This window comes from Varanus komodoensis, unplaced genomic scaffold (genome assembly GCF_004798865.1).
Source record: "Varanus komodoensis strain SLA01 unplaced genomic scaffold, ASM479886v1 scaffold75, whole genome shotgun sequence".
NCBI classification, from domain to species: Eukaryota; Metazoa; Chordata; class Lepidosauria; order Squamata; family Varanidae; genus Varanus; species Varanus komodoensis.
This window is the reverse complement of record NW_025336416.1, coordinates 639,035-650,474: the sequence shown is the minus strand read 5'-3', so window position 1 is coordinate 650,474 and position 11,440 is coordinate 639,035. Positions and strand designations below refer to the sequence as shown.

General features: G+C 42.5%; 1 protein-coding gene across 1 annotated transcript in view; it reads right to left on the bottom strand.

Moving 5' to 3' along the window:
* Nucleotides 1-386: 386 nt before the first annotated feature.
* Nucleotides 387-11,440, bottom strand: part of TRAPPC9 (trafficking protein particle complex subunit 9) — a 310,144-nt gene continuing 299,090 nt past the window's right edge. Inside the window, exons 22-23 of the mRNA XM_044452874.1 lie at nucleotides 5,778-6,001; nucleotides 387-3,513 (exon numbers count right to left, since the gene is read on the bottom strand). Coding sequence (XP_044308809.1) covers nucleotides 3,334-3,513; nucleotides 5,778-6,001 — 404 coding nt within the window. The 3' untranslated portion in view covers nucleotides 387-3,333. The remainder of the gene's footprint in view (nucleotides 3,514-5,777; nucleotides 6,002-11,440) is intronic.

Below are 11,440 nucleotides of genomic sequence, written 5' to 3'. Positions count from 1 at the left end.
AAACAGGAAATTTTCCTTTGCTCTTTAAAGAAACAGGCACGCTGATATTTTGTTTTTATAATTTGAGGTGACTGTAGACCAATAAAGCCCGATACTGTACATCCATGCTTCCCCTCCTCCTTTAACAAACAAAGTTTTATTAAAGAAAATATTGAATTGTGAGCCAAGAGTCTCTCTGAGATGCTTCCATGGGGCTCCATTGATACTAGCCACTTGTCTCACGTAAACGCAAGCAGTGAAACCAAAGCAGAAACAGATTATTATTATTATTATTATTATTATTATTATTATTATTATTATTATTATAACATTTCTATGCCGCCCCTTGCCGAAACCTCGGGGCGGCTTACAACATGATATAAACAGATGTGACTGAGTCAGGCGGATGGGTTAACAAATGCTGATTATTTATTTGCAAAGTTCAACTTACATGTTATTTCTCCAGCGTATGCATGCAACAGATCAAACCCTGCTTCCAACTTTAATAATATATTAAAGCATGGCTGAACCCTTCCCAGAGGAATTGCAGGAGACATGGAAGTGGAAATTAGCCTATTACACATCACGCTGGGTGGGCAGGGAAATTTACCTGCATTTCCAGAAAAGAAGATGGGTGTCTGGGGTGGAAACTGGGACAGAAGGTCTTGCAACAGCACATCCTGCCAGCGGCTTTGATGGGAGTCTAATATGTTAAGGACATGGATGAGCCATTAAGTCAAGGAAGGGCTACAGCAGCTTCCTTTGGAATATACAACTCAGAGCCAATGAAACCACAACTGGATATTTACTTCCAGCTGAAAACCCGTAATCTGCAGGGTTCCAGAACTGCCAGAACCTCCAGCTTCCTCTCTCTTTCTCATTTTGCGTGCAAACAAGTGAACTGTGAGAGTGCTGAAGCAGATAATCACTCAACTCAACAAGGGGAAGCTTAGATGCTACATAGAACAGACTTCAAAGCTCACCTTGCATGGGACAATATCTATCAGTAAGCAGATGCTTTTTGGGGGGGGAGGGAGGGAGGGAAATGAACTACAGGGTGGGGCAATTTACACACCCTACACAGAGCCTGGATGGGCTGTTTTCTCAGCCAGGATGGCAAGAGTTCATAAACAAAAGAGCAAAGGTAATGCAGAACACTTGCCCATTTGGAGAGGCTATTGGCTGTTAAGACATGTGACCTGGATTAATAGATACTGTAGAACACTTTCTACTAATATTCACGGCTCAGAAAAAGCAAGGAGTAGGAGAAAGCTTGCCACCAAATGCCTGCCAACAAGCTGAAGAAAATGTTAAGTGTGTTCTCTGGCTATTTGGTTAATGCTCCGTGGAAGAGTAGATGTACATTCTGCAAGATCCGACGGGAGGAAACAGCAGGGATTTTCAAAAGTTAATACTTATGCCCTTAAATTTCATACTACCTTTGGAAGTTGGGCAACCTACCTACTACAGTCAAGAGCAACTGCAATTTTTTTTTTAAATCTAAGAAAAGTCCAAAAATGTAGCTATTTATAAACTGAAGGAAACAAAGCAAAAAGTTTCCCAGAATTGGCTTTTACGTGTGTTGTTTTCCATGGCTCAGGGGCCTTTGCTGTATTTCTTTTTTCTCCACAGTGGCACAAACTATTATTTCCTGGCAGGAGAAGGATATCCCTTCGCAGCTGCAGTAACAAGGGTGACGGGAGGAACTATCCCTTGCCAGTGGAAAGGGGAAGAGAAAACTGGAAATTCCTGTGTGTAAATGGAGGTGCACCATTTTGATTCTGCCTCACGAGGCTCAGAAACATCATGTGTAAATGGGTGCAGAGAACCGACCTAAAGGTGAGCATGAGAAAGATGTTTGTTGTGCAAACAGCCGTTCGTCCGACAAAAATACACATGTTCTTGTCTTCAACATCTGTAATACTCTTCTTTGGAATTAATGAAGCCAGTGCAAATTAACCTAACACACTCTGCATCTGAAATGGGATTTCAGTTTTCTGTCAGATTTTAAAAGAAACGTACCCCCCGCACCCAAGTACAATGAAAAGCAGGAATGCAAAATCAAAAAATGTGGTTTTGATGTCAACATTTAGTGTTCGTTAAAAGCTGCTAGTTGAAAGACAAGAATGCTAGCTGCTTAGGCTATTATGCCAAGCTATGTATAACTTAGACTGAAAACAAAAATCAAGGACAGGTGCTGCCTTCTAAGCAACTGCATTCTAACCAGGGATGGGGTTTTAGAGCACAGCCATGCTAAATTGGCACCGTGTGTGCTCTGACCAGTGTCAGGCTTACAGCTAAGCCTAAAGTAACCTGGGTTGCACTATGGTTACTTGAAATTCCCCTGCTTTGCAAACCATTCTCCATGTTTCTGTTAAGAGACACCTGGAGAGCAAGACCCAGTGCTCAAATCAAATAGTCCAGTTCAGTAGTTACTATCCCTGTCTAGTAAAGAGACAGAGGGGCAAAGTGCAAGAGGGAGTGATTCCCCCGCCCTGAAATTCTTTCTTTCCAGAATGCAAAAAGAAAACAGGGCCACAGAATACCAGTTTTATCGGAGAAACAATTCTTAAAACATCTCTGATGAATCCTGAGCATCCACTTATTCAACAGAACAGAAGCTGGGGCTATTAAAAAAAAAAACCTAGGAAAGTGGCAGCTGGATTTTTCAAAAGTGAGTGTGATGCCAATTCACTGTACCATCAAAAATATCAGTGACAAAGAAATAATCTGGAGCCTTGGTGGATAGATCAAATCATGTTTCTGCCAAATAAACATTATATCTGGCTGAGATTTCATTTAAAAGGCTTAGACAGAAATCGATCACAAATGTGATCCTCAGGAAGATTTAGGACCAGATTCAGGAAGGAGGAAAAGAGCATATTCTAAGGATGCATTTGCTACATTTTTGAAAGCATCTGCGATATCCTTAAAGGTCCGAGAGAGAATCACACAGTTGCTTTAAAATGGGTCACACTGGGTCACTAGGCCACACTGAAAATTTTTAATTAATATTCTGCAACTAGACAAACACTGGTAAACCAGCTACTCTTCAGTTTGAAGCCTACATCTTGAAAGCCCAGTGTTACATTTCAGCATCAATGAAAGTATCTTTGGGGGAAAAAGAGGAATGTTTCCTGGCAGACGATTTCGGAATGAAGAAGATCCAGTTCCTCAGGATACTCACATCTTATTAAACAAGCCAAAGCAGCTCGCCAGTTGCTACCAGTCAATAGTGGAAAACATCCGGATGCCCCTCACAGAAATGGAGCTCTCATACTGGAAAGCAACAGGCGGAGGTCAAGCGGAGAACCTCCCTGAGCGGGGAGCCTGGTACACTATTACACAGTGCATTTACAGCTTGGTCTGGATCTCTGGCTTCACAGCACGGATGTGAATGCTGGGCAGGCAGAACCACGAGAGGGGAAGCTCCTTGCTAGAGCTGTCTTCGTGGAATTTGATGTTCAAGTAGAAATCGCCTGTGTAGAGAAAGAGGAGGGCTCCCACGCACACTGAGTATTCTGTTGGTTTGACCTGAAAAACATGGGTGGGAATTGTTTTAGCAGCAGCTGCAGAAGAAGAAATGTGCTGCCATTTTGCCACAGCTCTATAGTTCCTTCCAAGCATTACAGATTTTTGTTTTAGTAGGAGGATAAGACGCACCTTTAGCAGGATCATGCAGCTTCTGCCCTCTGTGCAAATGGTCCCAAAACTGATTTCTGGTGTCTCTAGGTCTGCCTGGGAAAGGCTACTACCTCAATGCCCTCCTGCCCCTTCAGATCTGAGGCAGAGGTCCTTCTTCAGGAGTCCTCCTTGCTGGAGATTAGGAGAGTGAGTATGTGGAGAAGGGCCTTCTCTGAGGTGGCGCCCTGACTGTGGAACACGCTCCCCAGAGAGGTTCACCTGACACTAATGCTTTTTTCCTTTTGGCGCCAGGTGAAAACCTTTTAATTTCCCCACTATTTTGTCAATTGTCTTAATTTGTGGTTTATATTTATTACCAGATGCTGTGCTACTTATATCTCTTTATTCTATTTTATTAGTGTTCTTGTAAGCCGTCCTGAGACATCAGTGATGGGACGGTGTTCAAAAGTTCTAAATAAAATAAAATAAAATAAAATAAAATAAAATAAAATAAAATAAAATAAAATCTGAGACTCTGAAGGGCTGCTCTTGGTTAATGTAGCCTTTACATGATGTAGAGAATACTAAGTTTGAAGGACCAAAGATCCGACTTTATCAAGGCTTGCTTCCCATGTTTAAACAAATTTAAGATTCAACCCTATGTACGTTTAGACAGAAAAGAAATCCTACAACTCCAGTCTTGGCTGACTGGGGAATTCTGGAAGTCGCAAGACTTTTTTTCTGCCGAAGCATACACAGGGATATGCCCTGATAGCAATTAAACTAATGAACTTGCAAAGTAATCTATTTCCAGCCTTCATAATTTCTTAGTCCATAAATCTTGTTTCTTAAATTTCAGTGTGATTATTTACTTGGGCCAAACAGTTTGGGCCTGCAAAAAGCCAATTTGAGACAATGCAGAAATCAATGTTGGAGGAGTTTTCTAACTGGTAACTTGGATTATAAACCCCAGAATCCCTGGCAGGAAACTCCACATCTCCTCCTCAGCGGGAATAGTGCACAGAGAGTCCTTCTTTCATTAGGAACCTGGTCCCTGGTGGGAAAAGATGCTTTGCCAGGAGCTGGGACTGCTCAGGCGCCTTGGCTTCCCTTGCTCAAAGGTTTATTTTCAATGGTGGGGGGTGTTACAAGGCCTTCGTTTAGCATTTCAGAGCAACACTACAAACCCCCAACCCTTTCAAGCATCCACTCCTCACTGAAAGTGGCCCTTTGTTCTTAATTGCACATCTCAACATTATTACAGTGACTGGCCAAAGGCAGCCAAGGGAGTGTTAAGCAAGGTAAACGTGGTTGGTGGGCGAGATCGGGTTTTTGACTCTGCTACAACAAAGAGCAGCGGGAACACAGCTGATTTGCCAAGGAAGGCCCCAGTTAATTTTTCAGGGTCACCCAGCTGCAGCAGAAAGAAACCGAACGCAGGAGACTGGGAAATGCAGCCATCCCTGCCATTGCAGGTTGCCGAAGACACTCTAGAAAAGCAGCTCTCAAGCTTTCAGTCTAACAATTCTCTGACAAGGAGCTACGTTCAGATTTGATGACTCTGCAAGTCTCTTCCGACTCTGTGATGGAGTGCAAGACAGCTTTGTTCCAGAGCACAGTTAAAAAGCTACTCTGCAGTAAAAGTTAAGCATCGGCCTTCCAATTTCACTGTGATCAATTCAAGTCAGAGGACAGGTCGAAACATGGTAGAATTGTATAGTGCTGTCCTCAAGTCCTAGAAAATGCTTGCTTCGATTTCTATTGTGCCTTCGAAATTTACTGTGGTATGCATACCATGACAACTACAGGGCAACATCGCTGTAAGGAGAAAGAGCTGATAATTCCCCACCTTTCCCCATTCCCACTTGACCTTATGTGGATTGGTACCAGGCACCACCTCGAAGATGCTAGACCCCCCTCTCCCTGCCTTAGGATACGTTTTTTAAAGGGTTGGATCAGGATTTCTCTCTCTCTCTCTCTCAGCACAGGCAGTGAGATAACCAGTTAGGAAGTAGGTACTGGAAGCCCACCCTTGATGAAAAATACAGTGAATGCAGAATTCCCATGCATCTTCCACAGCAACAACCGGACAAACCTTCACAAAACAGCAGCAATGCTGCATTCTGCAAATGTTCAACATGGATCGGGCAGAATAATTGCAATCATACACTTACGGTATCGATATAAAAGGTGTTGGATCCAACAAAAGTGATGCCATCTTGGAGCTCATAGTTGTGGACGCCATTTTGGTAGTCTTGGTATGGGACCACCGTGAGAGAGAAGGGGCCTATGCTGCGCCTGCTCAGATTGGTCAGCTTCACTTCCAGTTTGACGGGGTCTCCAACTGTGCAGTCAGCCACAACATCACAGTCACAAAGCTTTCCCTCCACGGACACATCTGCAATGCAAAGACCGAAAAGACAGGATCACTGCTTTATGCTTTGCTTCCTAAACCATTCACAGCGCCAGAATTAACCACTTAGCAACTAGGACTTAACAGAACAGGACTACATTTACCCGGACAGTGGTGTGCATTCATGTGGGTATACATTTAGTTACTTACTTGAGGCGCAATCCAATGGCAATGCCCGTAACCATTCAGACTCATGGGCATCCCACGTGCAGTAGGAGAAGCGTGGAGCCAGAGGTCCCACTGAGCACCTCCTGCCCTGCAAAGCAGCCAGTTAGCTGATTTCAACTGCTCAACCGCTGCAGTTAGAAGCAACACCAGGTTGAAGGTGTGAGTCTCCTGCCCACCCCCTCAATTACTGCCTAAACCTGTTCTCCAAGGTCACTCCTGGGACCGCAGAGAGGCAGCCTGCCCGGTTCTTTCCACTGCGGCTGCACCGTGTGGTGGGCAGAGGGCTCTCCAGGCACGGAGGCCCAGCTCAAATGTCAAAGGTGTTTTTCAGTGCGGAGCTGGGTTTCTGGCGGCCTTCTGGCTGCCCCAGTACTTTTAAATTGCCTGATAACCAAAGTTCTCTGGTTGATATATACTGTATTAATCACACAGACTGCAAACATTACAACAAAACAAACATAAAAAGGGCAGAGTCAAACCATGATGAAAACAGAAGCAAAGCATAAAACCACTGTAACATCATGAAATAAAATTAAAACCAACAGCAGAATATGCATGTTTATATTGCTGTGAACAGTCCAGCAAGATTCAGCTTCTGAGCAGTACAGACATGAAATCCTCACCATCTCCGTAAAGTATTCATTTATTTATTATATTTATATTGTGCTCTATTATCCGTATTCCCATAAGGCTGACGTGATTGTGTTGCATGGTAGCTATATTGTATAGGTGAGATAGAAAACTACTGGGAGAAAAATTGACTAGGGTCTTTTAAGTGGATTTGTGTCTGAGATGAAAAACCTCAAAGGATCATCTTCTATGGATATGATTCTGCACTGTGGATGCCTGGTGAATGGGAAGTATAAGGAGTTTTCCAAAACTGCAGGCTTTTTGATAATGAATTTATCTGTCTGTACTGTGCAAACCTACAGGAGAAGCCAAAAAGAGGGGATTCCTTCTCCAAGCAGCTTAGACATAAATTACTGTTCAGTGGAGAAAGGTGTGGGGGATGGGAGAGAGACATACTTAGGTTTCATTGCTATTGTGGAATAAGGATTGGTGTGTGAGGATGCGTGTGAATGATGGAGTAGACTCAAGAGTCCTGAGAAATTTGAAGGAAGAGAGGGAAATAGGTGCCAGTAGCACCTCTAGGCTTTCTTTGTTCGTGTGCAATGCATCCTGAAATCTTTAAGAAGCAATGGAAAGAGACACACGTAAGGATGTAATTCCTGGAAGAAATCCTTTCCTGATCCATGCCTTGCTGCACGTTCTAAGAGATTCGGGGTGAGTATAAATGCCACGCCTAACAGTACTCAGGTAGAGCTGTGAAAATGTCGGTGCACCATCTGCTTTTATGACTAATACTGCATTGTTTTTCTTTAAAATATTTATAAGCCATCCTGCAGGAGAGCTTCCAGTACAGCTGACCAAAAGAAGCTGTAAATAAGCTGAAGTGCAATATTGTAAGAACACTAATGACAGTTAACAGACATGTAGCACTTTCAAAACACTTAACTTGCGTTACTGTTTGTAATCTTTACAACCACCTTGCAAGTTAAGTCAGTGTTAATGCCCTCCATAGTGCAGATGTGGAGGACTGAGGCTGAGAGAGAGACTGGCTGACCTTAGGCCACACAGAAATCATGGAGTTCTGGATGTGACCAGATTAAATGGGCCGAGAGAATTAAAAACATCCTTGCTTGGTGAGACAACACTGTTGGCGACAACAATGGAGCCAGCCAGAATTTGTTTCTACAGAACTGTAATAGACATTTGCAATAATCAATGCCTAGCTTTTCTAGAACAGCTGGCAATGGTCCTTGGTATTTTACCACTGCATTTTGTCTGACTGCTTTTTCATGGAGGCGAGCGCTTATTGGAAAGACCGGGGCTGCCTCCTTCTCCTTTGCACAGAGCTACCTGCAAGGTGAACTGACAGGCCACTCTCAAGGCTTTCACAAGTTGTAATCGCATCGCACCATGCCACCAGAGCAAAGGCGGGATGGAAAGAGGAAGGAGCATGACAGACGGGTCTGGGGTGGAGATTCCTGAGTAACAAAGGATCAATTGCTATTTCTAGAACCAGCACATTGGATGCCTACATGGATATTGGTCAAGGTGAGGAATAGGCTACCCAGGAGCAGAGCACGTCTTGTCAGAATCCACAAAGCAGCACATTCACTAATGCCCTGCAAGTGAGAGAAAGCGTATCTCTGAATGTTGCTGTGCTAATCAAAGCTTGCTTTTTAGTGCATTTTCAATCTGATCTTCATTTTTTAAAAACTCTTCAGGGTGAGTGGATGGTAGAAAAACAGAATGCTTCATATATGCTGCAATTGCTTGTCTTGCACTCATACTTAAGAGTGATAGTCTAATTAAACTATATGTGTCTTAAGAACTTAAGAGGAACCATTTAGTCCAGAACTCTGTTCACTCAGTGGCCAGCCAGCTGCTCACACCATCTGAGAAGCTGGGTATGAGTGAAAACAGTCTCCCGCTTGAGTTAGGTAGCAGCTAGGGGTTAGGGAAACTCATGTCTCTGATACTGGAGGATGGTATGGAATTGGCTTTATTCATTGCAGCTGCTCAATGGGCTGGCACTTTGTAAAAGTCTTGCTATTTGTTTTCAGAAAACAGAATGGAGGGAAAAAAGGAGTATACAAGAAGAAGAGAAAAAGAAGGAAAAAGGGTCGTTCTAAGGATTTAATAAGCCACTCCTCATATAAGCACATTTACAATAGACAAAGGTTTCCATCGACCACTCTCCAGTCCCACTCATTCAATTCTCAATCATATATTCACAGTTATAAATCTTAACATTGCTTTGGTATTGATGGTAATCACAGACATTTGCATAAATTATGTTTTCTTTAACCATTATTTAAATTGTTCAAAGGAAATCTTCCATCTTTGAGTAAATTCTTTGACCAATCTTCTGTTGACATAACTTGTTAGCTTTGTCATTGTTGCGTACTTGGCTAGCTTGTTTTTCCAATCGTCAACAGCTAAGCTATCTTCAGCTTTCCACTCTGAAGCAATTATCACTCTTGCCGCAGTAATCATTTATTTGTATAATTCTGACATAACCTTTGGAATAGTCTCTGGAACACTATTCAGTAATATATTCTTGGTATTTACTGGAAAGTAAAGTTTTGAGTATTTCCTAGATCTCAGCATGTGCCTGCTTCCAGAATTTTTAAATTCTATCACATGTCCACCACATATGATAAAATGTTCCATCTATCTCTTTGCACTTTCAAATTTTCCATTATAGCTCTTGTCCACTTTCCGTATATCTTTTCTGTATATCACTGGAAATACATCTCATATCAGTGTTCTCTTAGTGTTTGACATGTGATGATTTTATGTCCTTCACCTGTCCGATTTCCCACTGGCAAGCTGGTATTTCTTCTTGAAGATTCTCCTCTAGCTCTTCATTCATATTTTGTCTTGCTGAGTCTCAGTATCATATTTAAGCAATTGTTTATACATACATCCCAGGAGATGGTCAGATTGATTTTTATTTATGATTTCAAAGTCAGTCATATTTCTTATTATGCCCTTTCCAGTTTAAATTTCCTTTCTTAATTTTGAGGCCAGCTGATGATAAAGAAGCAATTCTGTTTTTTGCTTCATCTTTAATTCTTGCCATGCTGTAATTTGCCTTCATTGAACAACCATGTCTCCGTATGCTGTAAGATTGTTGTTCTTTCTAGAATGTTTTCCACAGTATGCTTCTATTAGGAGTGGGTTGTCGCTTTCATTGAACTGTCTACTACAACCCCAAGATCTCCTTCTCTGCCATCAACTTATATTTGGAATTGGGATCTATTTTTATTTGTATTGCCCCAACGTGCATTACTTCAAATTTGCTTACATGGAATCATATTTTCATTTTTATGCTCTACTGGCAGCATTCTGATGCCCTAGTGTCAGCATTCTCAGCAATGAGCTCTGAGAAACGTATAATTGGGAGGGATCGCTCAATGGTAAGTGATCATCCGCTGAACCCATTCACAAACCAAAGTGTGCCGATTGTGAAGAGGATATGCTCATAACAGTGAAAGTGTGTGAACAGTGTCCACTCTGAAGAAAGAACGTGCTCAAGAGCCTTCAGTCTCTTTTTCTACTTGCCCAACCATTTTCTAACTGTCAAGGCTGAAAAGATTCTATGGTTCATTTAGGAAAACTCATGCCTTCTCTTTCTACCAAAGCAGCAACACATCACTAGATACTTCACTAGCTGCGAACTGGCTATCTGATTCTCCAGATAGTTATCTATCAATCCCTGAAAGCTGACCATACAATTGAACCAAGCAGCCTCAAAGGCTGGAGACCAAACAAGCAAACAAACCAAAAAAGCTGCAAATTGTAGATTAACGCTCTCACTACCCATAACTAAGCCTTAGGAGTTTTGCAATGGAGAAAAATGCACCAAAGCTGGGAAATGACCAAGCTACTGGGGATCAGGGAAAAGTGGGTGGAGTCAAGGACATGGGGAACCTAAGCAGGTTGGATTGAGATGCCCCAAAGGCCAGATGTGAGGTTCTAAGCCTGTCCCAACAGCAGTGAGCAAAGCCCAACTTCCCCTTACCTTCCCTCTTACCCTGTTGGTGCATCACACCTTTTCATGCAGTGGTTTGAAGTGTTCCTCCTCCACATCCAATTAAAATCAAAAAGGTCACAAGACAGCAGCCTCAAATCAGATTAATTTATTTCATATTCCTCACAGCCAATTAGTCCAAGATTGATTTACGGTGTGTATGCGTAGGAGACTAATTATTTCCTGAACTCATTTGCAGTACTTGGTACCTATGAAAGTGTATAGACAACCGGATCTGTCAAATGATCAAAGCATGTTTGCACAAGCCTGTGTGGGTGGGAGACTATTAAGGTAAATTACGTCCAGTGATGGTCACATGTGAACAGGTGAAATATTTCAAAGCTTTACTCTCCTCCGAGCACAGAAATGATCTACTGAACCACATGGACCCTCTCTGAGTACGTTCAGTGTAAATGGAGGAAAGGGCCTCGTGCAGAGGGATCTTGGTGCTGTGACTTGCTAACACAGATGGCAAATAAACGATGTGATTACTCTAGCAGATGCTTTGGGAGTAAATCATTATTGGCTCTAACGTACAGTAGCTCTAAATGTTTAGCAGAGCAGCCAAATGGTGAGTGCTATCTTTATCTTGCTCAGATCCACGTACGTGTGTGTGTGTGTGTGTGTGTGTGTGTGTGTAAAAAGATCATTGG